Below are 27,101 nucleotides of genomic sequence, written 5' to 3'. Positions count from 1 at the left end.
CACCTGGGGGCTCAGCTGGGAGCGGGGGCAGGGGGGGCCCTTTGTTATGGAAAAGGGGTGGGGGCGGCAACAGGAGGGAGCAGAGGAAAGGCACCAAAGGCCCCCCCTTAGCTCCCTGCCAGCCCAGAGCTGGCAGCAGCGGGAGAGGTTCGTGGGAGGGGCACGGCGGGGAGGGGCACTCCCCCCCCCCCCCAGCTCTGCCAGCGCCCCTCACTCCCGACCCGCAGCCCCTGCTAGTCCAGCCCCTTGGCTCCCCCACGGCTCTGCTGGTGCCCCTCACTCCCGCCCTGCAGACCCCGGCTAGCCCAGCCCCGCTGGTGATGGGCTCAGGACAGACGCAGAGCTGGAGCTGGAGCGAAACTTTCCTTTATTGAGATGGAAATCCTTGACGCTTGTTCTCTCCGCTCGCTCCCGTGGCGCTGGCCGGGGGCCGGGACCCCTGAGTGCCTCCCCGCCCTCGGCCTCCTGGCCTGGCTCAGTCGACAGCAGGGTCTGGGGGCAAGGGGCAGCTCCTGGGGTGAAGGGGGGGGCACCCTCCTGGCATGGAAGTTTTTGGCCTCGGGACCCTCTGCTGATGACAGGAGCCCCCGAGTCTGCTGGGCGGCGCCCCCAGCAGATCCACCCAGGGCGTCGGGGGCACTGCCAGGGACCTGTGCCAGGCTGAAGGGGAATCCAGTGGAGGCAGCCTGTAGCAGCAGGGCCCGGCCCTGTGCCGGGTGGCGAGCTGGCAGCTGCCCGGCGGACACGGGGTACGACTCACATTCTGGTGTAGAAAAGGCATCAGGAATCTCGAAGATCCAAAATCAGCTGGCAGGCCGTGGGCGTCTGTCCGGACAGGCGGGTGCTGGGAGATTCCCGGTGGGGGCAGCAGGGGGCACAGCCATGGGCAGTGGTGAGGTCTGGATCAGGGCTGGGGGAGGAGAGTCACTGGACCAGCGTCCTCAGCCACCCCCTGGAATGGCCTGGTTGGGAAGTGGGGCCATGGGAGAGATTCTCTGTGAGAGAGAGAGAGAGAGAGAGAAAGCGAGCAGGTGCCCTGTGAGATGGGGGGCACTAGGCACTGGGACGGGGACGCAACCCCACTAATGCCAGCAGGCAACCCCTGGGGCTCCCGAAGAGCAGCAAGGATCAATCACACATGGGGAAACAGAGGCACGCCCAGCCTGGGCTATCGAAGGACACATGGCCGGTCCTATCCCTGCTCCGGGCTCCAGTCACTTCCCCCCGAACCAGGATTGGAGCCCCCTCCACTCCCGGTCGCCCCAGCGCAATGAGGTAGGGGGCTGGGCAAGGGGGGCACATACCTGGCTCTCCTGGCCCCTCACAGCTCGTCGTGGTCGGCGGCGCCAGGGTCGCGGGGCTCCTGGCAGGCGGCCGGTGTCACCAGCTCCATCAGGTACTCGCAGCGGCTTGGCTCCGTGGTGGACGTGACCACGGTCTCTTTGCCGCATGTCAGCTTCACCTGGGGGCCGGAGGGCGATGGTGAGCCTGGGGCGGGGGGAGAGGTTCCCAGCCATGCCCTGGGGCACCTCCGGAAAAGCCCCCATGGCGATTTCTGTTACAATCCACCTGTTTGGGCCTAGAGACCCCCCTCCCCCCGCCCCCCGGCCAGTGCCTGCCTCCAGCCCACAGCCAGCTGGGCGTCTGAGCCAGGAATGGCTGGGGGGCGGGTGGATCTGACTGGCTGTACACAGGGGCTCCCCATGGACCTGCGGGCTCTAACACTGAAGGAGGATGCAGCACTGGGGTGTGGGGGCAGAGCTAAGGGGGACACCGCTGCCGGCGGCTGCTCCAGGGCTCCCATCCTTCGCCGGGCAAACCTGGCATCACTATTCCCAGCCTGGCGCCGTCCGGCTCAGCAGCTGGCTCTCGCCCGCCCTTGGCTGGGGGGTCAGAGCACCTGTGGCACCAGCTCCCAGGACCGAGCCCCTCCCCAGCCAGCTGCCCTCTGAGCTAGGGGTACCGTGCTCCTCTGATGCCAGCCCAGGCCGGCTCAGGGCAGGGGAGGGGTATATCTGTGGGCACAGCGCTGGCTGGGCTCACGCCCCGCCATGGGAGGATGAGGGTGGGGGCGGCAGGCCGGCTCAGGGCTGGGGTGGGGGGCACAGGGCCAGGCCGGGTCACTCACTGTCGTGGAGCGGTTGGGGCCCTGCCAGCAGCCTGTCCCGTGTTCATACTTCATGAGGCTGAACTTGTTCTCGTCCGGGCCGGCCCACGAACCCCACGTGCTGCAAGGGGGGGGGTGTCAAAGGTCAGCACCCCACAGAAGCCACCCCTGATCCCCGGGGGGGCGGGGGGAGAGGCCTTGGGAGATCATGGGGCCTTTCCCCTTTAGCGCCCCGCTGGCTCTGATCCCACCTCAGGGCAGGGACAGGCTGGCTTGGGAGGGGGCAGGGGATGGGGTGGAGAATGAGGTTCTTTCCCTGCTACGGGACTCCAGCTCCAGTCGAGTCCAAGGGTGGGGACTGGCTGGCCCAGGGGGGCAGGAAATAGGATTTGGGGCCTTTCCCCGCCGGGGGCGCGGCTCCGGCGCAGGGGGGCTGCTGGCCCGGGGGGCAGCGAACGGGATCTGGGACCTTTCCCCGCCGGGGGCACGGCTCCGGCGCAGGGGGGCTGCTGGCCCGGGGGGCAGCGAACGGGACTGGGACCTTTCCCCGCCGGGGGCGCGGCTCCGGCGCAGGGGGGCTGCTGGCCCGGGGGGCAGCGAACGGGACCTGGGACCTTTCCCCGCCGGGGGCGCGGCTCCAGCACAGGGGGGCTGCTGGCCCGGGGGGCAGCGAACGGGACTGGGACCTTTCCCCGCCGGGGGCGCGGCTCCAGCACAGGGGGGCTGCTGGCCCGGGGGGCAGCGAACGGGACCTGGGACCTTTCCCCGCCGCGAGTGCGGCTCCGGCGCAGGGGGGCTGCTGGCCCGGGGGGCAGCGAACGGGATCTGGGACCTTTCCCCGCCGGGGGCACGGCTCCGGCGCAGGGGGGCTGCTGGCCTGGGTGCCGCAAGCTCTGTCTTACCCCAAGTTGGTCTCGGCTCCGCCGTGTTTGGGTTTCTGGGACACTCTGTTGAAGGGGCAGAGCCGGTAAACGTACCTGCCGGGGGGGGGGAGGGGGGAGGGGAAGAGCGTGGTGAGGGACTGACACCCCTGCCCGGGGCAGAGCTGGCACCTCCCCAGCTCTGCCCGGCCCCAGCCTGCGTGACATGAATTTGACGGGACTCGGCCCAGCTGCAGCCCCAGAAGCAGGCAGAGGCCAAGTGCCCCTCCTGGGGCTGGGGGGCCCCCCTACGCTTTCCTGCTGAGCCCCCGTTCCCCTCCCCCTTCATTCCCCAGCCACCACCCCTGCTCTTCCCTTCCTATCCCCCTCCTGCTCCATTTCCCAGCTGATCCCCCACCTTCCCCCCCATGATGCTGTGGCGGTATCTCCTGGGCAATGATTTCAGGGGATTGGGGGGTGGGGGGGAGGAACCTGCCTTAAAGAGACAGGACAGCCTTTGGGAGCTGCTCTGTGGCTCTGGGGAAATTAGCCCTAAATAGCTACCAGGAAAAAACAACTCGTTAGTGAGCGCATCCATCTGGCAGCCAAGGAAATACGGGGGACGGGGACGGGGACGGGACACGAAGCACAGCGGATACCACCCCCCTCCCCAGGGCTGTGCAGAGATCTGGAGAAGCTACTCCAGGCAGGTTAATTCCCCCTGCAAACGGCGTGAGGGCTGCCTGGATCTCAGAGCACTCCGCACAGCGGTAGCCCCAAGAGAGTGAAAGGGGAAATCGAGGCACGGAGCCAGCAGCTTGTCCTAGGGTCAGAGCGCAAGTGAGATGAGGCATTGAGGATAGAAACCAGCCCCCAGTTTCCCTGCTTGGCACGAACCACCAGACCCCCCCCTCCCCTCACAGAGCTTGGATAGAACCCAGGAGTCCGGATTCCCAGGCAACCCTCCTCCAAGGGGGGGGGGGGGGGTCTAGTGGTAAGAGCAAGGGAGGTGGGTGTCAGGACTCCTGGGTTTTATCCCCAGCTCAGCCATTACCACACCATGTGAGTGTGGGCAGATGATGCCCCCTCTGGGCCTCAGTTTCCCCATCTGTACAATGGAAATACGCTCATAGGGGGGTTGGGAGAATACATCTGAGAGAGATTAGGAGGGGTGAGAGAGAGACGGCACCACTCCCGTTAGGTTCCTAACAAGGGGCTGGGTTTTCCCAGTTCAAATCCCCAGGTGAGTGCTGAGCAGTTTAGGGGCAGGAAATCTGGGGGTGGGGATGGGGGGCTGAGCCCCAGGAAAAGTCCTGGCCTAGCAGCTCAGCTCCGCCCCCCAGCTTTCTGTAAAAGAATCGCTGAGCTGGAATCAGAGCTCGGACCTGTCTCCCCCCGGAGCTGAGCCAGGCCTCAGGGACGAAGTTTGACCTGTTTTGAGGGCGGGGGGGGGGGGGGGGAAAGAAGTGGGAGATTTTTCCGCTCCTCTCCGGGAGGGGCCGTGCCATGCTGAGAGCCGCTCATCCCACGTCCGACGACTGGCCCAGCCAGATGCCAAGGAGTCAGCTCCGTTCCTGCTGCCCTCCACTGGCGCCCAAATGTGGGTTGGGCACCCAGCTGAGGTGGGCTGGAACAAAACGGCAGCCCCAGCGGTGCTGGGAACTCGCAGGAGAAGGCGTGGAGAGGTGCCAGGCTGAGTCAGGGCGTGGGAGCTAGTGGTTAGAGCAGGAGCGTGACAGGGTCAGGACTCCTGGGTTCTATTCCTGGCTCTGCCATTGTCATACTGTGACACTGGGGCCACTCCCCTGGTCTGTGCCCCACCCCCGACCGAGAGCTGAGTGGGAGGGGAAACTGAGGCACTGAGCAGGGAAGGGACTTGCCCCACGTCATCCAGCAGGCCGGCGGTGGAGCTTGAAAGAGAACCCAGGCGTCCCGATGACACCATCCCACGGGGCGTCGCTCGAGGTTAGCAGAGCGCCATGACGCTGGGTGTTGGGCGTTGCCCCCGAGGCAGAGCTGGAATCTGGCCTAAAACCTTGGGCTGGCTCGGAGATCCTGGAGGTGGGTCAGTCCCCGGGCGCCCCAGTGAAAGTCTGTGGTTCGAGGGCAGAGCCGTTCGGTAGGGGGGAATCAATCCGATCACCGGCACCTACTCATTGGTGGTGAGCTCGTAGCATTGACTGTAGAGATACGCGAATTCCCCCTGGGGGCCAAAATCAAACGAGATCTCCTTCTCCAGACTCCTGGAAGGACAAAGTGGGTGGGGGGGGGGGGAAGGTCAGCCCCATGATTCAGCTGCTTTCAGACCCCTGGCTCTCTCAGGTACATACACACCCCACCCCCCATCGCCGGAGTATCTGGGCTCCTCCCAATCCCCTTGTGAGGGACATTGTACTGCTGGGGAAACTGAGGCTCAGAGCGGCTCAGTGACTGGCCCAAGTGACAGAGCAGGGACTCCACCCCCACGGCCCCTGCTTTGCTCCCCGGGCCACCCAGACTCCATGATTTCCTGCTCTCTCTGGGTCCATTGGGATGCCAGCCCTTTGCTCCCAGCGGCAACTACGGGTTTACTAGATCCCTCCCCCCGTTCACCCTGTGTGGCAGGGCTCGGGCAGGGACTCCCCCGCACCCTTGGCTCAGGAGTCAGTGGGTCCTGCTCCTTCCAGTGGCATTAGAGGTTCACGAGGGAGGAGCTGCCGGGCTTTGTTCTTCCCTTGCTCCCATCCCCCATGGAGCTCGCTGGCATAACAAGGGCAGCTGGAGACAGCGTCCCCTTCCCCCCAGCAGACGTGGCATCTCTCCCCTCAGGCTGGGGAAAGTCACTCGCCCCATTTTAGAATGGGGAAACTGAGGCAAAAAGAGGCAACAGTATGTGGGGGGGTGTTTGCGTGTCAGGGCCTGAGGTAGGAATAGAATCCAGCCCCCACCACGCAACCCACTTGACCCCACTCCCCTCCCCGAGCTGAGAACAGAGCCTAGGAGTCCTGCCTCCTAGCTCCCCCCTGCTCTAACCACTAGACCCCACTCCCCTCCCAGAGCTGGGGATAGAACCCAGGAGTCCTGGCTCCCAGAGTTCACTTTGTGCCAAACAGGAATTCTCAGACCTCAAGTCATCTCCCACTTGCAATGGACCATCCCTGCCATCAGCCCCCTGGCCTAGCTCATGGAGTAGGGGGTGATATGGGGGGACACCTGGTGGCCCAATGCCAGGCAGCTCCTGGGCTTGACCCCAGCCAGCCCCTGGGAGGGGCAGAGATGGGGTATTGGGGTGTATGCGTGTGGGTGTATAAACTTACTGGCCTCACTTTGCTCCCGCCACACTCGCCAGCTGCCACGGACCGGACCCCAGAGGACTCGGGCACCTGCTGTCAGCGAGGGGGCTGTCTGGGTTACCTCCCCGGTACTGGTAGCTAAGGCTACTGCCAATTACTGGCCTCTCTTGGGCAGGCTGCTGCAGTCAGCCAGAGAAGAGGGGAGGGGGCCAGATGCCTTGGCCAAGGCGCTGAGCTCTAGCTTAATTGCGTGCTGGCAGCTGAGCTTTCAGCTCTGGGAGGGAAGTCGGGACTAGTGGTTAGAACAGGGGGCTGGGAGTCAGGACTCCTGGGTTCTATCCCCAGCTGTGCTGCTAACTTGCTCCTAGACCACGTAGTAAGTCACATCCCTCTCCCGTGCCTCTGTTTCCCCACCCGTGGATGGCAGAACAGAGAACCCCTGCACTGAGGACCATCTAAAGAACACTTTGTCAGAGTGGGGGCATGAACGGCAGACGCCTGGCCAAATCCCAGCCTGACGGATCTTCCCCCACAGCTTCCTATTCGATCAGCCCCGCTCCACTTCCTGTCCTACACTGCCCAGCCTGGCCACTGCGCTCCACCCCAGCGGTGGGGGGCAGAGTGATGGGGGGAGTTTTCGTCCCCCCTGATGGGATGGAAGGCTCCATGTTCGCCCAGGCTGCTACTGGGGCTTGACCAATCCCACCTGCCCTGTTCATAGGGACACAGGCCAGAGAACTTCTCCTATCTTGATTTCAAACCGGCCAGCGGCGCCTTATGCTCCCTGTTAATTTCCAGCCTGAAGTTGTCTGGCTCCAGCTTCCAGCCGCTGGATCATGCCGGACTTTCTCTGGCTCCTACCCTGTGGCCGCCCGCTGCCCTTACACCTCAGCTCTCTCCAGCTCCCCGGGGCCGCTCGCTGTTTATGGAGCGAATCCGTCCCTCCCGGCTGGCTAATGGCTCAGACCGGCGTCGCTGGGGAAGGCGTCACATGGCTGGGGGGCGGGGAACACCCTTGGATTTGGAAGAGGGACTCCACGTACAGGCCCAGTCTGGCACCTGCTGCTGTTTTAGGGGGTGTAATTGACATCGGTGGATTTCGACTGATCATAACAGGCTGCCCAGCTGGAACTCCGGGGGGGGGCTGTCTACCTCACTCAAGGGGCCTGGCAGGAACAGGAGAAGGGTCTTTAGAGCCCACCCCCCCAGAAATGGGTTATAGCCTGTAGCTCGCTCTCACATTTAGAGAGGCAGGGAGCCAGGACTCCGGGGTTCTATCCCCAATTTCAGCAGGGAGATGTAGTGGTTAGAGCAAGAGCAGAGAGGGAGCCAGAACTCCAGGGTTCTCTCCCTGGCTCTGGAAGGAGTGGGGGGTGTGACGAAGCGGGACTATTCTTAATGTTTCCTCTGAATAGTGTGGGGGTGCCTCAGTTTCCCTGATGCAGTTCTTAAGTATCTAGGGGGTGGGGTAAGGGTGTATGATCGTTGCAGGGCCCTAGAGGGCAGGTGTGTGCAGGGGTCTGGACACAGAGAATGGCCGACACCCTGTTTCCTGGCAACTGATGGCCTGGGCCCTTCCCCCCTGCAAGGTGAGAGCTAAAGGGTTGGAGAACAAAGGGATCCGGTGACCTCCTGGCCCGGGAAAGGGACAAAGCCCAGAGGAGGAGGGGCTGGAGAGAGTTTCAGTTTGGGGCTGGCTGGGGAGGAGGAGTGAAGTGCAGATGTGGTTGTCTGGCTCACTGCCCCCCAAAATGGACCCAGCTGAGGGGTCCTGTTCTCTGCACCTGCAAACTCTGTTTTAGACCATGTTCCTGTCGTCTAATAAACCTCTGTTTTACTGGCTGGCTGAGAGTCACGTCTGACTGCGGAGTTGGGGAGCAGGACCCTCTGGCTTCCCCAGGACCCCGCCTGGGCGGACTCGCTGGGGGAAGCGCACGGAGGGGCAGAGGAGGCTGAATGCTCCGAGGTCAGACCCAGGAAGGTGGAGCTGGGGGAGCTGTGTGTCCTGCAGACAGGCTGCTCCCCGAGAGGAGACTTCCCCAGAGCCCTGCCGGGCTTCGGAGGGAGCAGTTCCAGAGCAGCGCCCGGGGACTCCGGGACGGGGGGTAGTGGGTTAGAGACTGGTGAATGCAGCTCTTAGTGTGTGTCTACCCGTGGCTGGGCCCTGGCCGCTGACTTGGGCTGCTGGGCCATTTCATTGCTGCAGGGACTACTGGGCTCAGGCTGGAGCCCGAGCTCTGGGACCCTCCCGCCCCGCAGGGTCCTAGAGCCCAGCCCCAGCCTGAGCCCGAACATCTCCCCAGCAGCGAGTCAGCCCCGCAGCCCGCGTCAGCTGGCACGGGCCAGCCTCCGGTGCCCAGCTGCTGTGCACACACCAGAGCCAGTTCGGGAAGGTATCCCGTTGTGAGAGATCTCCCAGCACGGGGGGGTGTTTCTCTCCCCTAAGGGTACTGCAGCTCCTGCTGGGCCCGGAGTTCGGGGGGGGCAGGGCGCAGCGGCCCATCATGTACGCGATCAATAGGAGACAGCTTGGGTTTTTTTTTTATAGTCAGCTTCCATCTCACTGGGATCTCCTGGGAGGTGTCAGGGCTGGGGTGGGAGGGAAGGAAAAGCTGATTTACTGCTCCAAATAAACAGCTCTGAGGGGACACGTGGTCCCCTGGGGGTGGGCTGGTGTCTCTATTACCCCCCCCCCCCCAGACAGCAACACTGCAGTCATAACAGCCAGGCTGTGACGTGTGACAGCAGCAGAGATCAAGGAGCATTGTCAAGAAGGGATTTTCAAAAATCCCCAATCCTCATTAACAGCTTAATTGGTGAAAGCTAATTGGCTTTTGGCTCTAGCTGCAGTTCATCTCCAGTACAACACTAGGCACTTTCACTTTCTGGGTTTCTGCAGCCTGATGCCTCTGTTGTTTATCCCACACCTGCGCTACCCACTGGACCACAATCCTCTCCCAGAGCGGGGAACAGAACCCAGGAGTCCTGCCTGCCCAGATCTACCCGCTACCCCACACTCCGTCCCAGAGCGGGGAACAGAACCCAGGAGTCTTGCCTGCCCATCTCACGCTTTAACCATAAAGTTCCCCACCCTCTAGCATGAGAAGCGTTGTCACATTTCTCGGCATCTGAGGCTTCTCAAGTTAATTCTGTTAGGGGCCAGCCGTGGGGGGGGGCGGGGGGGCGATGACGATGACGACGACGACGTGGAAGTGGGACCCCAATGCCGAGCCTGAACTCCTGCCACACCCTTTTCACCGCCCTCTCTCCGGTTGCCCCCTTACCGGATGGAATCCTCCATTTCCTTCAGAGACTTTTCGGCTTCTTCAAACTGCTCCCGGGCTTTCTGGGCAGCTGGAAGAGAGGGCAGGGAGGTGAGGACGGGGGCTGGAGAAGGCCACTCTGCTTTGCCTATGGTGTCCTTGGGGCGCAGCAGCCTGGAGCACCCCCTTCAGGAAAGCGGAGAGACAGACGCTGTGGCCCATTCGATCCCTGGCTGCCATGTCGATGGCAGAGGCTAGTTTGCGTGGCCTGTTAGGAGCCGGTGAGGGACTCGCCAAGCTGCTTTCACGCAGGCCCAGCGGCCGGCTACTTCCTGACCTGGCTGGATTTGAACTCGCAGCCTGAGAGCCACCTACAGCCCCGAGCCACCTACAGCCCCCTGCAACAGCCTGGAGAGCTGGAGCTCTGCGATAGATTCAGAGAGGCAGTCAGGCTCTGGGAGGGGAATGGGGGCTAGTGAGATATGGGGCGGGAGTCAGAACTCCTGGGTTCTTTCCCTGGCTCAGGAAGGGGAGGGGGGGCTAGCTGGGTGGCAATTCAGGACTCCTGGGTTCTAACTTCTTCCCCTTTGGGGGAGCAGTTGGACCATCCCTTCAGGGGATAGCTGCAGAGCCCTCACCCCCCGACTTAGCGGCCCAGATCCACTGCCGAAGAGCCCCTCCACCAATGGGGGGAGACAATCCAGCTCGGCCTGGGGGCTGGTTCGGAAGATGGTTTAGTTGTGGCAGGCAGGTGCCCTCCGCAGCTACCAGCAGGACTTGGCAGAGGCCGCGGCCACGTGCTGCTCCTGCCTTGAAGTCAGCCCAGTTAGAGGGTGGGAAGGGGAGAGGCCGCCCCACATCGGCACCTACCGCTTAGCTCGCGGAGAGAGAGGCGTGCGGTAAACAACCTACTGCTCCTGCGGGACAGGCAGAGAGGCTCATTTTGCTGCCCATCTCCGTGTGCCCCCCCCCCATCCATCTGCCGTGACTCAACTCAGACCCGTTTAACAGGGAGGGGGCAGAGACAGGGTGGCCCCGGGGATCGGGAAGGGGGCCATGAAGCCCTCCCATGGCTGGTGCCAACCTGAAGCCCAGGAAGTTAACAGGGGAGCAGCAGGCAGGGCCCATAAAGGCCTGTCTGCAGAGGACCAAGTGAGTCCAGCATAGCGCCCTGGTGTGGAGGCTACCGCGCTTTGAATTCACACGCCAGCTTATTCGGGATTAACGCCCCAGCAGACGAGCCTAGGCTGGCCAGTGCCCCCCCTACAGAGACTGAGCCCACACTGGCCTGCTGGGCTTGACAGAATGATCTGAACTAGCCAGAGCAAGCAGACAGCAGCAGCTACTAGCCGTTCTAGGAAGGCCCACAGCTTGGCCCCTGCACTGCCCTTTCTCTTCACCAGTCCGCTGGGAAAAGGGGTTGAGAGGGAGATGGAGAGGGAGGGAGAGAGAGAGAAAACAGGCTGGTCTCTGGGACTGGAATCTGGAGCCCATTCCTGGCTCTGCCACCGATTCACAGAGAGCCCGGGGAAGTCACTGCATTTCTCTGGGAAAGGGAGGCCAGCCCGGAAGCCGGGGTGACAATCCTGCCACCGTCCGTTCCACCATCCCCAGCACGTTCTCAGCAGATCTCAAAGCCCTTTAAAAAGCGGCATTTCCCCCCTTTTACAGATGGGGAAACTGAGGCACAGGTGGGAAAGTGACTTACCCAAGGTCACCCAGCAGGCCAGAGGCACAGCTGGGAACAGACTAAATCAGCCACACCTAGGGAGCTGGGTGGGGTGGGTTACTTTGACTAATTACTGCTAAGTAGGTGATCTGGGAGGGGTTATTTATCCTTCTTCCCCATCCCCCCCATGGGTTCCCCATCAGTATTTACCCTGGCCCCTGAACCCCCTCCCTGGATTGACCTCACCTAGCAATGAGGCTCATCTTCGCCGGGATACCCCGGCGAGACGGGTGAGCTGCCGTAGAAGGGCTTTCCTGCAGCGCCGCCAAGGCAGGTGGGACATGCAGCGCCCAGCACGAGGGGCCCGGGTCTCCTGAGGCTCCCACAATCCAGCTAAGGGCTCGTCTCCACCAGTATCCGACCATACAAACCCGCCATGGGGACGCCAAGCCCTCCGAAGGCAGGGCTGCTGGCTTCACAGCGGGTTTGGGGCTCTTAACAGGGTGCCACGGGACACGGCGGCATCTATCTCCTGATGGTTTCAGCTCAGGGTTGGCTGGAAGGTGCTTCGATCAAACACACGTTTCCAGGCTTGGTGAAGACGAACTAATGGTGCCATCCGGCCTCCCCAGCTCATGGCCTGAGTGGGACCATCCTGCCTTTGCGACCAGCAGCGAATCTGGGGCAGAGCCAGGCGCCGGAGCCCCGCTCCCAAGGGCGGCGTTGGGCCATTTCAGCTCAAAGGAGCAGCTTTGGGTATCGATCGGCTTCCCGGAGGTCGCGGGCCCAGGAGAGGCAGTTGCGCTTAGCCAAGCAGACGCTGACGAGGCTGTGTTCCCGGGGAGATGCCCGCTTCCCGGACGCAGACGCCCCTGGGACCCTTCCAGCTGTTACATTGCGGCAGTAAAGAGCCCGGGGTTCTGTCTGGTACATTTCACTGGACTCTGCCTTGAAGTGTTGACAGCTCGGGTTGGAAGCAGCGATGACATCGGCCGCTCAGGCAGGGAGGCAGCTGGGGGGCCCCTACCAGAACTCCCCTTCTCTTCAGGAGCTGTAACCAGCCTGACACCCGGGTTGGGCTTGCAGTTAAGGCACTGGACCGGGATTCCGGAGATCTGGGTTCAAATCCTAGCTTAGGCACCTGTGTAATATTAACTTCACAGAAACAGGGCTTGCATCTCTTCATGCGTTGAATGGGGCTCAGGAGAGAGCTGGGTTCAATGGGGTGTGGCCGCTGTTGCAGACAGGATGCCGGGGTAGACTGGCCCCCCGGTCTGAGACAATCCCGGTAGGCCTCATTTATTGCTGCACGTAACAAATGCTTTGACAGAGAGAGCCAAGAGGCAACTTGGGCTGAGCCCTGGCACTGTGGGCTGCGTGGTGCCAGCAGTCAAGCCCCCCAATGAGCAGAGAAGGGGGCAGCGCCGCTGTTCAGAGAGGGAGCCGGATGCAGCCCGGTGGGGAAAAGGAAACACGAGGCCACGTTGGAACAGCAGGATGGCAGAAGGGAGGTGAAGCACCAGCCCAGAACTGGCCAGCCCCTGCCCCGCCAAGGTGACCTTGGGCAAGCCAAGCCGGGGTCCCCTCGCTGCATCGTTACCCCGGGGGATCGGCCCAGACAGCCCTGCCCGGCTGTGAGCATCCCCACTGCAAAGCCCGAGCCGAGGGAGGGCGCTTGCCCGGATGCGTCCCGCGGCACTCTGTGCTGAGCCGCTCGGGGGCGCTTTCCCAATCAGCGGGGGGAAACTTGTCCGCCCTTCGGGGGAATTGTGGGAAGCGGACAGGAGGACTAGGACCTCGTGAGCAACTCAGCCTGTGTCCTCGCTGCAAGGCGGGCGGGTTCCAGCCAGCGTGAAACCGCAACCCAGGCTCCAACGATGTCACCCCTCCCCCAGGGCTAAAAGCACCAACAAACCCGGGGCAACGGGTTTGCTATGTGGGGCGGACAGACCCTCCGGGCTCGTCTCTGCGCTCCAGCGAGAGCTGCCCAGCTGCGAATCCCCCTGCAGGCTGCAGCGTGACCTGCCCGTGTCAGAGGAGCCAGAGCCCCGTGGCAGGACGAGCCCCAACGCCGGCCGCGCCCAGCTGGCTTGAGCCCAAAGCACCCCGGCTAGAGGTGCATGTGAACAGGAGTCGGGGGACGGGCACCCCCGAGTTACACCTCGCCCTAAGAGCGGTGACGGCCAGTCCTCAGCCTCTCTGAGCCTCAGTTTCCCCCATCTGTCCCTGGGGATAACAGCACCGCACCGCCCTGCCTCCTGGCGGGTTGGAAGATCCTGAGGTGCTCAGACACACAGATGACACACAGCTAGGGGGGTTGCCAGCACTTTGGAGGACAGAGGGAGACCTGGGCTACAGACAACAAAATGACAAACGTAAGGTGCTGCCCTCAGGGAAGAAAAGCCAAATGCACAAATACAGACTGGGGGATAACCGGCTTGGCAGCAGCCCTGCTGGGAAGCATCACGGCCTCAACGTGAGTCAGCAATGCAAATGCAATTTTAGGTTGCACTAATAGAGGCTGAGCATGCAAGTCACGGGAGGCGAGTACCGCTCTGCTCAGCGCTGGCTGGGCCTCAGGAGGAGGACTGTGTCCAGCTTTGGTCGCCGATTTCTAGAAAGGATGTAGAGAAGCTGGAGGGACCCAGAGGTAAGCGACAAAGACGATCCAAGGGATGGAACGCCAGCCACGCGAGCAAAGGCTGAAGGAACTGGGTACGCTGAGTTTGGAAAAGAGGAGATTGAGGGGGACTTGACGGCGGTCTTCAAATACCTTCTCTCTTGCGACAGAGGGCAGGACAAGGGGCAATGGGTTCAAACTACAGCAGAGCAGATTTAGATTAAATCTCCGGGAAAACTCTCACTGGAGGGTTCTGAGAGGAGGCTGGACAGCCACCTGTCCAGGATGGTTTAGACACAACGAACCCTGCATCTTGGCAGGGAGTGAGACCGGATGACCCTTCCAACCCTGCGATTCGACGGCCAGGCAAAGGGACTGGCCCCAGCAGCCGACAGACGCGTTCCACACCACTCCTCTGTAGAGGTGCTTTTTGTTCTCTGTGCGTACAGAGTCCAGCACAATGGGGTCCTGGTCCCTGTTTGGGGCTCCTGAACGCTACCTAATAGATCAGATTCTCGCAGCCCTGCCAGTGCTGTCTCAAAGCCAAGCCACCTCCCCCCACGCTGCTCTTCGCAAAGAGTTCAGCACAAGGAGGCGATGAGTCAGCTTCCCCCCCACTCTCTCCCGCGCTGCGGAAAGCAGAACTAGCTGCCGGAACAGATGGGGAAATGGGGGCTGGCAGGGGCGCTGCCATGAAATGGGCGCTTCAAACGCCCTAGAGATGGCAGAGGATCGCCACCGTTGCAGGCTGCGGCAGGAGCAATAAGGCGGGGGGGAGGGAAGCGAGATTTTGGTTTGGCGCAGGGCAAGTTTGCTTCGCTAATGTACCCTCCATCCTGTGAGGAGTGGGTGGTCCCGGACAGGGCATGTCCCCCGAGGCTAGCTCGCTGGAAGCGCTGAGCTCCGGCCATTCCCCAAGTCAGCCCCATCTCTGCACCCAGAGCTCTCAGGCAGGAGGATCCCGAGATCCCAAGATGTGAGATCGGCTGGCTGGCACCTGGGTTACAGGCTGGAGAATTCCACACAGTTCCCTCAGCGTTGGGCCCGATGAAATGTGCCTCTGGGTCTTGTGGGCAGAGCGTAACCCATGGTCGGGGCATGGCAGGATGGAACCCAAGGCGGTCTGGCTGTACAGATACCATCAAGGGAATGGCTGGGGGTAGGGGCCTTGCTCTGCCTGTGGGGAGATAAAGGTGCACCGACCGCGAAGCTAAGAGGTGAAGAGAATTCTGGCTAGAGGAAGGATGGCACAGTGGTTAGAGCGCTAGCCTGTCAGACCTGGGGTCCAGGCCTAGCTCCGCCACGGACTCCCTGTGCAATCGTGGGCAAGTCACTCCGTCTCTGTGCCTCGGTTTCCCCATCTAGGACATGGGGATAACAGCACTGCGCTGCCTGAGGAGAACTACACTAAAGATTGTGAGGTGCCCAGATACCATGATGACAGGGGCCAGAGAAACAGGGTATTGCTGGCAACTGCCAGGTCCTGCTCACTGTGATTCAAGCTGCTGATACTTCGCCATCCTCGAACCCCTCCCCGTCACTCGGCAGCGTTGCTATGCGCCCCTAATCAGCGGCCGAGCCACCCCTCAGAGGTGGCTGCCCAGTTCCTACACTCCTTGGAACTGAAAGGAGCTCCATGAACACCAGTCATGACCCATCGTTGTATCTTTAGCCTTCTGACTTTGGCCCAGATCCTTGAAGGTACTGAGGTGCCTAAGTCCCCTTGAAACCAAAGGGAGTTAGGCACCTACGTGGTTTTGAAGATCCGGGCCCGTCTTGGGCAGGGCGACATGCCCTGGAAAGGAACGAATGGCGAGCCCTTGAGCCTGAAGGAGTCGAGAGGAACTGGAGAGTTCTCGGATACGCTCTGACTCACTCAAAGACACAAATCGGCTCTTTCCGCCCACGCACGAGCAGCCTGGAGATGCTGCACGCGACGGCACGCACTCGATCCCACTTAGAGCTAATGGCCCTTGCTTACAGATCAGGTGGCGTATTCAGCCTGCGTTAAGCCCATAAGCCTCTTGGACATGGCATTTAAAGAGACGATCCAGGGGGAATAAAAGGAGTTAGTCAGAAGTGGCAAGGAACCTGCTGCTGGAGGCTTCTGCACCCCTGGGTTGGGAGCCCAGATGCTAGTGAGGGACGCCGGTAAACACGCTTTGACTTCAGATGGTCATGGAGCGACCCCGAGCCAAGAGAAGCTGCCAGACTGGGCGCTGAGCGCCGATGGTCGCTAGGGGCTCACACGGCCGCTGGCATTCGGATCAGGCTTCGGGATGCGGGAAGGGGGCGGCAGAGTCATGCGGCCAAGAGGGGCGACCCCAGTTTGAATTCGGGGCCCGGCTAAGGGATTTGGGGCCCCCCCCACTGCCAACTACATACACGGAGCTCCCCCTGGTGGGGCTGGGATGTCTGTACAGGGCCATTGGCAACCAGAAGTCGAGTTATCGGCATCATATTGGCACATTCCATTCCAGATCCTGCTGGGGGAGAACTCCCCACCCCCCGCGGGCAGTTCCTGTCTCTGATTTAAAGCCTTACCGTCAACGAGGGCCTGCGTTGCTTCATCATAAGGGGGCATCTTCTCCTCCTCGTCCTCCTCCGCTGCCTTGTCGGACGGCTGCTTGGGTGGTGGGACCTGAAGGGGAACGGGGAAGTTGGACTGGAACCCTGGCTTGTTGCGGGTGGGGTGGGGAAGAGGTTGCAGGGAGTCCCTGAATGGAAGGATGCATGGAGCCCATGCTGGGAGCATACAACCCTCTAGCTATATGCAATGAGCCAGGGGAACTCACTGCCACATGAGGGCATGGAGCTCAGCAGGAGGGCAAGAGGGGCTGGGTGTTTAGATGGAGAATGAGATTATCCAGAGGGAGAATGACCAAGGGTTCGGGAGGGTTAGAACCACCCCTGCCCCTGCCCCCTCCCCTTTGGGAAAAGGGCTGAGCTCTCATGGGGGTTCGGAGGAGCCTGTCCCTGGGGGCTGGTTATCCCACCACCACAAGGATTCTTGCTCCTTCCGCGGAGTCAGCTGGCCCTGGCTTACTGGAGACGGGATGCAGGGCTAGATGGGCCTGCCCTGGTCCAGTGATCCCAACGCTCCTGTGGGGTCACTTGCACCTCCCCTGAAGGACAGGGTAGACACTGGTGGGGAGTTGCAGGGATTTAGGAGCCTGAATCCTATCAGCTTCCTCATGCCCCTAATTCCCACAGGGGCTCGGGAGACCCCTGTAGGCTAGCAGGAAGGAGAGTCAAGCAGCTGGGATTAAATTGAGTGCTGGGGCAATCAGGAGGCGTCACTTGTGGGGAGATCGCTGCAAGGACTGTGGTTTTCAGAGAGATCCTGGGGTCTCCTATCTCTGCCCCAGCTGGCCCGGATCCACGAGAGCCAGGTCACAGCCCTTCCCCCGCGCTACCTTCGGCTCCTCTTCGTTGCTCTCATCATCGTCGCCCTCCTCCTCTTCCTCGTCATCGTAGTCATCCTCGGGAGCTGGCTGCTCCAGGGGCAGGTCCGGCTGGGGCTCGGGGGCCTCTTCTCTCGGGGCCTCGGGCAGGGGAGCGGCGTCGGGCAGGCCCTGGAAGCACACGGCAGCCACAGGCCAGCGTCAGCGCAGCACCCGGCTGCCCCCCGACGCTGCCAAGCAGGGTCCCAGAGGAGAGGGAGGGCCGGCCAGTGGATGAGGCAAGGGGCAGAGGGGCTGGACTCCTGGGCTCTTTTCTGTCCCCAGCCTGGGGACTGAGCAGGGGGCAGTGATCAGCCTACAGGGCCACCACCCTGCTGCGGGGGCATCACTTCCCTGCTCCATGCCTCAGTTTGCCCACCTGCACAATGGGGACAACGATCCTCAGCTACTTTGTGAAGCACTTTTAGCTTCACCAACGAAAAGCATGAGAGAAGAGCTACGGAAACTGAGGCACTGATGGGGGAAGTGACTCGCCGCCCAGGGCGCATCCAACTATCATCCCTTCACGCTGCACACTGCCAGGAGGTTTCACACCCAGTCACTGGTGACGCTGGCGACACCACATGCCCGCGAGCTGCATGTTAGGGCCGTAAGAGCTAGGGAAACTGAGGCACACAGCCCACCCAGCTGGCCTGCGGCAGAGCCAGCAGCAGAACCCAGGGCTCAGTCCATGCTCTATCCACTGGACAATGCTGCCAGGGGCTTGCTATGTTATTCCAGACAGAGAGGGAAGCAGAGGCCCCCTTGGAGGAGCGCTGGCCCCAGAGCACTGACCTCGGGCTTGTAGCTCTCCTTGATTGCAGCCCACACGGTGTCCTGGAAGCTGGTGGCATCGGCCTGCAAGGCGTTCCCCAGAAGAGTCTGAAAGAGAAGCATTGAGGCTTCAGTACAGCAGGGCACAGCAAGGTCTCTGGGACTCACTGCCACCGGATGCAGATGAGGCCAAGAGGAGGGCAAAACTAGACTGCGATACCGAGCACGTGGCGGCAGACTGGAGAGGGTTAGAGACTTGCCTGGATCAGTGTGGAAGGGGCTACGCAGGCCCCGACTCCCACCCAGGAGCTGATCTCTAGGTGGCAGGTCTGGGAGGCAGCCGCCCCCCCCAGGAGAGAGTTAACCCAGCATAGTCTCCTGCAGGGGTTCTTCCTTTGCAGCAGCTGAGCAGAGCCAGGGCTAGCAGAGAGGCAGGCTGGGCTAGTGGTTAAAGCACCCAGCTGGGACTCCGGGCTCAGCCACTGTCTCCCTGGCTGACTTCTGAATCTCTCTGTGCCTCGATTTCCCCACCTCTAAAGTGGGGACAACCATCCTTCCTTTTCCCTACCCTGTTGAGCAGGGTCTGTCTCTCCCTAGGGGTCTGTGCTGTGCCCCGCTCATTGGGGTCTCTCAGATCTGTGCTGCAGTCGACTCAATGGAGGGCCCCCCAGAGCTCGGTGTAGGGAGTGGGGCAGTCTGTGCAGCGCCTGGCACGCCAGCAGCCCCCAGATCTCAGCTGTAGCCTCTAACTGCTACTGTAATGCGCCCCATAGATTGCTCCCTGGCCCGACAGTTCCTATCCTCCTGCATGAGCCGATTTCGAGGGGCGAGATCCCATCCGGGGGGGGGGGGGGGGGGAGAGCCTGGACTGATGCATCCCAGCAAGGTGCCATGCAGACCTTCCCCCGCGCCCGTCATCTAGAGAGGACATTGGCCACGCCAGGGAATGCCACGCCCTCCTGGCAACAAGCCCCTCCCGCGGCGGGTATGGGCTGCACCATGGTGCTGGTGATCCGGTGCTGAGCCTGCAAGATCGCCGGCATGCTGGCAGAGCCGGGGGCATGGGGTGCCGGGCCGGGCTGGGTGGGGCAGCCCGACAAGGCTCCTGCCGAAATTCGGGCTGCGCTGGCAGCCCCCAGGAGAACGGGATTCTGCTCAGGCTACCAGTGGTTTTCTGGCCTGTCTACTCGGGCAGCCAGTCCAAACCAGCGAACGCTCCCCGGTGGTTCTGGGCCGAGGCCAGATTCCAACCGGCGACCCAGAGCACCTGGGGGGAGAGGAAGCTCCTCAGTCCTCAGAGAAAACAGGGCTGATGGGGGGAATCTCCCCCCCTCCCCAAAACACACTCAGTATTGGACACCCACAGCCTGCCTGTGAGCCACTACTGCCACCTGCTGGAGAACAGGGGGAACGGACGTTGGTGGCTGGGAGCCGTTCAGGTCCCTGGGGGGCTTTAGAATTGGGGTTTGGTGGGTTGGGGGCCAGGAGGGACCGAGCTGAATTTCTGCAGGTTTCATTGCGGCCACAGAAGCGAACACAGCAGCCCAAGCGCGGGAGGGTTTCCGCGAGCTGGGTGGAGCTCGGCCTTTGTAACAGGATCAGACACCACCTTGGTAGGTGGGATTTAATTGCAAATGGGGTGGGGGGGCTTTGTGGGAAAGGGAAACGTAGCCCTGTTACATGAGGGTAGTGGAAGCTGTTAAGCCGTGGCTGCTTCCCACCCCAGAGGTGGCTGCATTTCAGTGCGAGGTGAAACCATCCCTGGGTAGAGTTTACGAATCCGAGCACGGGATTCCATGCTGAGGGGAGTGGGGTCTAGTTGGTTAGAGCAGGGGGGCTGGGAGTCAGGACTCCTGGGTTCTATTGGCAGCTCTGGGAGGGGAGTGAGGTCAGTGGTTACAGTAGGGGGCGGGGCTGGGATTGAGGACTCCTGGGCTCTTTGCCCAGCTCTGTGAGTATGCAGCGTCATGCCACTGACTCTGCAAACTTGGTCAAGGCCCTTTCCTACCTCAGTTTCCCTGTTGGTGAATGGAGGATGACCCCACTTGGAGTGTTAATGTGAGATGTTCTAAGAACTGTTTGGCACATCACTGCACCGCCGTCCTGGGAACGCCGCCCCCTCCATACCTGGGCTTCCGTTTCTGAGAGGGTCCCGTCTCCATCCACATCCAGCTCCGCGTGGGTCTGGAGCTCAGCCACCGACACCCTGCAGGCAGGAGAAGGGGGAGGGGAAAGACCAGACAGGATGCGTGAGCTGGTGCCCCCTATGCGGACGGCAGGTGTGGGGTCTGAATGCCTCCGACTGGCGAGCGGCCAAGCAGCTGGAGAGGAGCCTGCCGCACATGCCCATCTGCCAATTTCCTTTGTGACTTTGAAACAAACTGGGGGTGGGCAGGAGTGTCCTCCCCATCTTAGCTGGCACCTCACCGACCCACGCAGATGGGTCACCTCTGACCTGCACCCCTCCCCGGGTGCTCAGTGCAGCCGGCTCCCCCCACCTCTCCAAGTGCTCGGAGGCTGTAATTCAGCGCTGGCCTGTCGTTCCATCAGCAACGAGCCCCCGGCTGCCTGGCTGAACTGAGCTCCCCAGGCATGGGGCGAGCTCTGCCGGGGCAGGGGGGATCTTTCCCTGGGGCAGGTTATCCCAGCACCACAGGGGCTCTTGTGCTGGCCCAGAGGGAGACTGGCGGAGGGGAGGGGCTGGGGCAGATAGCAGCAGGGATCGAAGGCAGAGTCCGAAGGCATCTGCAGAGACAGGCAGAGGGGTCTGGTCTCAGCCTCACCCACTTCTGTGAGGGGCAAAGGCACCAGCCAGACCAGTCCCTACTGAGGGCGCTGCTGGACCCCAACGCCCCCCGGAGCTCTGGGCTACACAGCAAGGAGCGCACACACTGCTGGGGGCCCGTCCTGGCTGGCCAGGGGTTGCACCGGGGACAAGGGGGGGCTCAACACACACAGGCAGGGGGCGCTGCGCAGACGTCCCTTTGTCTACTGGGATCCACCCCCCCCAGCAAGCCCCAGGGACTCACAGGCCGTCCCCGTCATTGTCCAGGTCCTGGAAGGCTTCGCTGGCTCGGGCCTGGTCCCGCGCCGCCTTCTCGGCCGCCTTCTGTTCTGTGTGGGACCAGCCACAGAGCTCCGGTTAGAGCCCGGCGCCCCCTGCCCAGCCTCCCCCGCCCCCGTCACACTGGGCACCGCACTGATGTCAGGGAGCTGCGGCCCTGAGGGATCCAGTGACTTGCCCAAGTCGCTGTCGGAGCTGAGATTGGAACCCGGATCCTCCGAGCCCCAGCCCAGGGCTCAGCCGCGTGGCCCCTGCTGGGAAGAGCCTGGAGCTGGGGTTTGCTAACAGCCAGCGAGCCCAGCCCAGAAGGCTGGAATCCCTGCGAGAGGGACAAAGTGACGGCTCTGAATGAGCCGGAGCCTGCAAAGCCCCCCACCGGCTTCCGAATCCCCCCACCCCATCTCCCCACCAGACCCTGCTCCTCTCCTGGAGAAAGGCACAGACCCGGGGGCCTGGTGCCCTGTTCCCTGATCTAACCCATCTGCTGCACTCCCCTGGGAAAGGGGAGCCCGACTCCTGCCCTGGTGCTCTGCCCACTGGGCCACGCTGCCTCTTTCACAGCAATGCTCCCAGCCCCACAGAGCCAGCCGGGCACCCTCTCCCTGCCCCAGAGCCCCACGGAGCAGGCACTGCCCTCCCCCTGCCCCAGAGCCCCACAGAGCAGGCACTGCCCTCCCCCTGCCCCAGAGCCCCACAGAGCAGGCACTGCCCTCCCCCTGCCCCAGAGTCCTCCCCCTGCCCCAGAGCCCCACGGAGCAGGCACTGCCCTCCCCCTGCCCCAGAGTCCTCCCCCTCCCCCAGAGCCCCATAGAGCAGGCACTGCCCTCACCCTCCCACTTCTTTTGGTGAATCTCCTTGGCTTCCTTTTCTGGCTTCTCTGCTGCCTCCTTCCCCGATTTCAGCGTCTCCACTTGCTCCTCCAGAGACTTCTTCCCCTCCTGTAACTCAGCCAGTGTCCTCTGCGCAGGGGGCAGGTGGGGGGTGTTAGGGAGCAGGTTGGCCTCTCCCACTCAGTGTAGGGAGGGAGAGGGGGTCAGGGAGCAGGCCGGCCCCGCGCGCCCCCCCCCCCCCCGCGGCTCAGCGTGGTTGGGGGGGGTCAGAGAGCAGGCTGGGCCTCCCACACTCAGCAGTCACCAAGCAGCGGCCCCTGCCCAGCTCCCCACTCCCCCCCGGATTTACCCTCGCCACCCGTTGCAGGGATCATCTCTGTTCCACACGCAGGGGACTGAGGCACGGGGGTGCGGGGGATGCAGCGACTTGCCCAAGGTCACCCAGCAGCTGAGCGGCTGAGCTAGGAACTGAACCCAGAACTCCTGAGCCCCCGTCCATCCCCTTCCCGGATCGAAACCTCCCGCAGCTGGGAGCAGAACCAGCCAGCCTCCTCTCCCCTGGGCTATGCTGCAGAGCCAGACTAGGAACCCAGTCCGTGGTGCGTTCACAGATTACACTGGCATGGGGCTGCCCGCCCACGCTACCCTCACACCCTGTCTGCGGCGTCAGTGGACCCAAGCAAGCGGCACCGATGCGTACCCGATGCTGCTCTGAGCTCCCTCCTCAGCAGCTGGGCCCCTGGCATGCTCCATGCCCATGGCCCGGCTGGGCTCACCAGACCCGGCCCCCAGCTCCCCAGTCTCCTCACCTGTTTGTCTTCCCTGCCCTTGCTCGCTTCTTCAATCAGCACCTGCTTGAGCTGGAAGCCTTCCCTGGCCACTTCTGCCATCTGCGCCAATGCCTCCCGCTCCTTCCGGCCCATCTCTCTGCACGGGGTGGAGGGGAGGAGAGAGGCCCCCGGATCAGCCAGCGGCACCACTGAGTCTGGGACCGCTGGATCTAAGGGCAGGAGCTCTCCTGCCGGAGGGAGACACCCCGGGGCTGTTAGACTCACACCTGTATGGGTGCGGCCCCTAGAGCGGGGCACCACGTGATCACGGGCTGTGTTAGCAGGTGCAGCAGAGGCAGGACGCTTCAGGCGGCAGCTGGCTACTGGGCTGGCGCAGGGACGGGCCAGCCGAGCAGGGACGAGCCTTCCCCGGTCAATTTTACTGCCAGCGATAGGCGCTGAAGTTTAAGCTTCCCCCAGGAGCTGATGGGGTAAACAGCCAAGTTCCCTGCTCCCGCTCCCCCACCCCGCAGCACGAAGCAGCTCAGCCCTGGGTTGGAGGAGTCACCCCGGGTGGGCCACCCACCCCCGGGCCCCACTGACCCGTGGCTGCTTTGCTGAGATGGGGGGTGCCAGCTCGGACAGCGATTTCCGTGAGGCGACATCCACGTGCTGGGTACTGGACTGAACCCCCCTGGACACGGCGCTAAACACAGGGGAGCAACTCAACGGGAAGCAGAGTCCTCGAGGGGAAAGGTCCCGTGTCCCGCCCCCTGTCCCTGAGCCAGCCACTTCCCCGCCCTGGGGCCAGGTCAGAGCTGGTGCCCCCTACAGGGTGTCCCATTCCCCGCCTCCTGCCCTGGGGCCAGATTGGCGCTCGTGCCCCCTAGAGGGGAAAGGCCCCATGTCCCCCGAGCCATCCAGTCCCCCTAGATGAGTCTGATCCCCATCCCGGGGGCTGCTCTTACTTGCAGGTGTTCTCGCACACAAAGCCGCTGTTGTACTCATCCGTGGCATCGCAGCAATCTGAAAGCGAGACAACACCGGCCGTCAGGGCCCCACCCTGCGCCCCGAGGCACTCTCAGGCAGAGCAACCCCCCCGGCTCCCGAGCAGCAGGGGCCCAGCTTACCGCAGACGCCGTCATTGACGCGGGAGGAGGGGATGTACTGCGGCCGGTAGCCAGCGTTGGTGCAGTGAAATCGGCCGTTAGGGCAAGCCGAGGTCCCTGAAAGACACACACGAGCCCTGTTGGTTGGCAGAGCACAGACCTGCAGCGGGCAGCTGCCCAGGCTCCTTGCCCTCAGGGCTCGGCTTCACAGCAGACATAGCCCAAGTCCCGTCTACACCTCCCGCCGCCATGGCTAGCGCTCCAGCTGCAGGGGGCTGACAGGCCTCCAACGCCTTCCCACCCCCCCAGGCAGATTCTCCTCCAATTCCCCGGGAAAGCACCCACCATGTGGCTCAGCCATGGGGTGCGCTTAGTGCGGCCCCCGAGAGCCGAGGCAGCGAAAACACAGCAACGCGAGGCTTATTTCCGAGCGCTGAACGCCAGAAGGGATCACTTGGCCTGTCCTCCTGGCCGGAGACGGTCTCCCAGGACCAGCCGTGATTTCAGTCCCACCCACGTATTTCAGACCTCTGGAAGCTAAGTGCCACGGGCAGAGATCAGGAGGGACCAAGGTGCCACCGACGACCCCGCGACGGCAGGGAATTGACTAGATGAGACGTGCTGAGCCACACTTGAGCTTGAGGGGAGCGAACGACAACCCCTCAGTCCCGTCCCCTCCCCTCCTCCCTGCTTTGTGCCTCCCATCATGCCCTGACCAGCTGCCTCATGTCCTCCCCTGCCACTCTCCACATGTGCTTCCTGCTCTTTCAAGCAGGACCTGCCTTGGCGGGCACAGCCCCATGCCAACGCTGCTGCCTTATTGGCAGGGGGCTCTCCGGCCCGTCACCCACCTGGCTCGTCCGAGCCGTCCTGACAGTCGCAGTAATCATCATTGACCCAGTCGAAGGCGATGGTCGAGGACCCGTCCAGGCAGGTGAACGGCTTCGATTCCTCGTAGAAGTGATGGTCTGGGAGGGAGAGAACCGGAGACGTGACAGGGAAGGGGGGATATGTGGAGATTCACCCCCAACCCCTCCCTCTCGGCACCTGTGCTCCCTCCAGACCCCACCCAATAGGCCTGAAGGAGCAACGACCACTAGGCCAGCTTTCCAGCCACACTGCCCAGGTGGCAACCAACCAGGGCTCTTCGAGGCTCGGCACTTGGCTCAGGGTTGCTTCTTGGCTCCAGGCCCAGGGCTCCAAGTACTAGGACAAGCTACCACCCATCAGACCAGCCATCACTGACCCCGCAATCAAGAGAGGAGGAGTGGCTCATTAAGAAAGCCTCGATTTTAACGAACAGGTTGCAGGGCTTTTACTCTGCCACCCTCGCTTGCCAAATAGGAGGCAACTGCCGTACCCCAGGCGGCTGTACCCCAGGCCTCACAGGTGGAGCTGTGGGCTAGTAGCTAGAGCAGGGGGACTGGGAGTCAGTACCCCAGGTTCTCTTCTGAGCGGGGCTTTGGAGCGGAGCCCGGAGCTGGAGTGCGGAGCAGCTCCAGAGCCGTGGAGCTGCAGGTTTTTGCCTGGAGCTGGAGCGGAGCCGGAGCACATCTCCAAAGCCCTGCTTCTGGGATCTGGGAAGGGAGTGGTTAGAGCAAGCGGGCTGGGAGTCAGGACTCCTGGGTTCTATTCCCAGCTCTGGAAGGGGCCTGCGGTCTAGTGATTAAAGCAGGGGGTGATAATTCAGGACTCGTGGACTCTAGCCCTGGCTCTGACCCTGATTTCCCAGAATGACCTTGGGGGTAAGCACACTCCTGCTCTGTTCCTCAGTTTCCCCATCTAGTTAAATATACTGCCCTACCTTGGAGGAGGATTATGGAATGGCCATGAAACTCTGACAGCCTCTAGCCAATGGTGGAGGTGCATGGGGTGATGCAGCGCTCTGCCGACATAAAGGGGAACTAACTCTGCAGCAAGACGACAAAGGGGCATTTCCTCTAGCTAGCCATGCCCCCAAGCACTCTTTAAAGGGCCAGGGACCCAGTTCAGTCTGGGACTGTGTGACAACTCCTGGTAACTTACTGGTCAAAGAGACACCTCGGGGTCGCTTCACCTCCACGGCAGAGGCCAGGGCGCTCAGTACGGGCAGCAGCAGGGGCAGCAGCATGATCCACAGGCAGAGGCAGCAGATCCTGGTGGGGAAGGACGAAAAGGGAGCCAGCGAAGCGAGTTGTTTCCTCTGCACCATTGCCGGGGGGGGGGGGGGGGGGCTCAAATCCTATACAGGCCCCTGTAGGAACCTGCCCCTGGCCAGCCCAATGCTCCCCAGCTCCTTCCCCACTGAGGGGCCCAGTCCGCTATGGAGCCAGCCCCACCCCCGCTGAGGCCCCATATTCCCCGCGCCTGTCTCTCACCCAGGGAGGCCTCTATAGAACTGAGCTCACGCCCCCATCAGGGCCCCTATAGATCCCGCCCCTCACTGCGGCCCCAGAGATGCAGCCCAGCCCCATCCATCCCCCAGAGGCCCCTATAGACATAGGCCCCCTCCCCCGCTGAGGCCCCTACAGACCCAGCTCCCGCCTCTCCCCCATGGAGGCCCCCATAGAACGGAACTCACCCCCCCTCAGGGCCCCTATAGACATAGACCCCCTCCCCCGCGGAGGCCCCTATAGACCCAGCTCCCCCCTCCCATGGAGGCCCCTATAAAACGGAACTCACCCCCCCGCCCCGGGCCCCTATAGACATAGGCCAGCCCCTCCCCCCGCCGAGGCCCCTACAGACCCAGCCCCCCGGTACCCGAGGAAGGGGCGGAATCCCCGCGGAGAAGGGTCCAGGGTCCACGCCAGAGAAACCGGAAGTCAGCGGCGGCTCACATCCGCTCGGTCGCCCACAAAAGGATGGAGGCGGGAGAGACAAAGGAAACGTCGTGTTCAGGCCGCCATTTTGAGAGTGGCATTGGTCGCCCCCGGCCCAATGGCAAACCGCCATCTTGGATGTGGCGGAAGTACTTGAGCCTCCCGCCATCTTCTAACCACGATGATACGGACTGCGCCTCCCTTTGGCGGCCACCTTGAATGTGGCGGAAGTCTCCCGGCCAATAATAGCAAGGGGGGCCGGGGGAGAGGAAGCTGGAGGGGGAGAAGAGGATGTCTCCCAGTCTCCCCCTCCTCCACTGGACGACGGCGGAGTGGGGCAGCACGGTTACCAAGCTCCCAAACAGTGGGTCAAAGGCCGGTGACCTTCTTCCCATCATGCCCCGCCGCACCCGCGCCCCGGCGGCCAATGGGAGGCTTTGTGTCAGCGTTGGTTGCCATGGTGAGCTGGGCGGAGGATGTTGAATGGGGAGCGGGGCCTTGGAGGGGCGCAGAGGCGGCTGC

At 62.6% G+C, this 27,101-nt stretch overlaps 1 protein-coding gene across 2 annotated transcripts; it reads right to left on the bottom strand.

Annotated features, from left to right (window-relative positions):
• Positions 1-340: 340 nt before the first annotated feature.
• Positions 341-26,636, bottom strand: PRKCSH (PRKCSH beta subunit of glucosidase II). 2 transcript variants are annotated; one of them, XM_074935076.1, is made up of 18 exons: positions 26,521-26,636; positions 25,807-25,916; positions 24,633-24,749; positions 23,803-23,898; positions 23,641-23,698; positions 22,712-22,829; positions 21,902-22,031; positions 21,038-21,122; positions 20,136-20,214; positions 18,030-18,116; positions 17,208-17,366; positions 16,336-16,432; positions 9,524-9,593; positions 5,121-5,210; positions 3,010-3,084; positions 2,129-2,228; positions 1,305-1,462; positions 341-995 (listed from the first exon to the last, which is right to left on the bottom strand). In XM_074935076.1, the coding sequence occupies exons 2-17, from the start codon at positions 25,889-25,891 to the stop codon at positions 1,322-1,324; spliced, it is 1,587 nt and encodes a 528-aa protein (XP_074791177.1). In that variant the 5' UTR covers positions 25,892-25,916; positions 26,521-26,636; the 3' UTR covers positions 341-995; positions 1,305-1,321. The 2 variants fall into 2 exon arrangements, with proteins under 2 accessions (XP_074791177.1, XP_074791178.1); XM_074935077.1 differs by having other exon boundaries at positions 26,506-26,524.
• Positions 26,637-27,101: the final 465 nt, after the last annotated feature.

The sequence above is a fragment of the Natator depressus genome, chromosome 20 (assembly GCF_965152275.1).
Source record: "Natator depressus isolate rNatDep1 chromosome 20, rNatDep2.hap1, whole genome shotgun sequence".
Lineage (NCBI taxonomy): Eukaryota > Metazoa > Chordata > Testudines > Cheloniidae > Natator > Natator depressus.
This window is presented reverse-complemented; position numbering and strand designations above follow the sequence as displayed.

Coding starts and splice junctions, on each gene's coding strand:
- PRKCSH (XM_074935076.1), bottom strand. CDS start 25,891: ATGCTGCTGCCCCTGCTGCTGCCCGTACTGAGCGCCCTGGCCTCTGCC. Junction 20,215..21,037: donor GACAATGACGGGGACGGCCT/GTGAGTCCCTGG, acceptor TCCTGCCTGCAG/GGTGTCGGTGGCTGAGCTCC. Junction 3,085..5,120: donor TACGAGCTCACCACCAATGA/GTAGGTGCCGGT, acceptor CCCCCCCGGCAG/GTACGTTTACCGGCTCTGCC.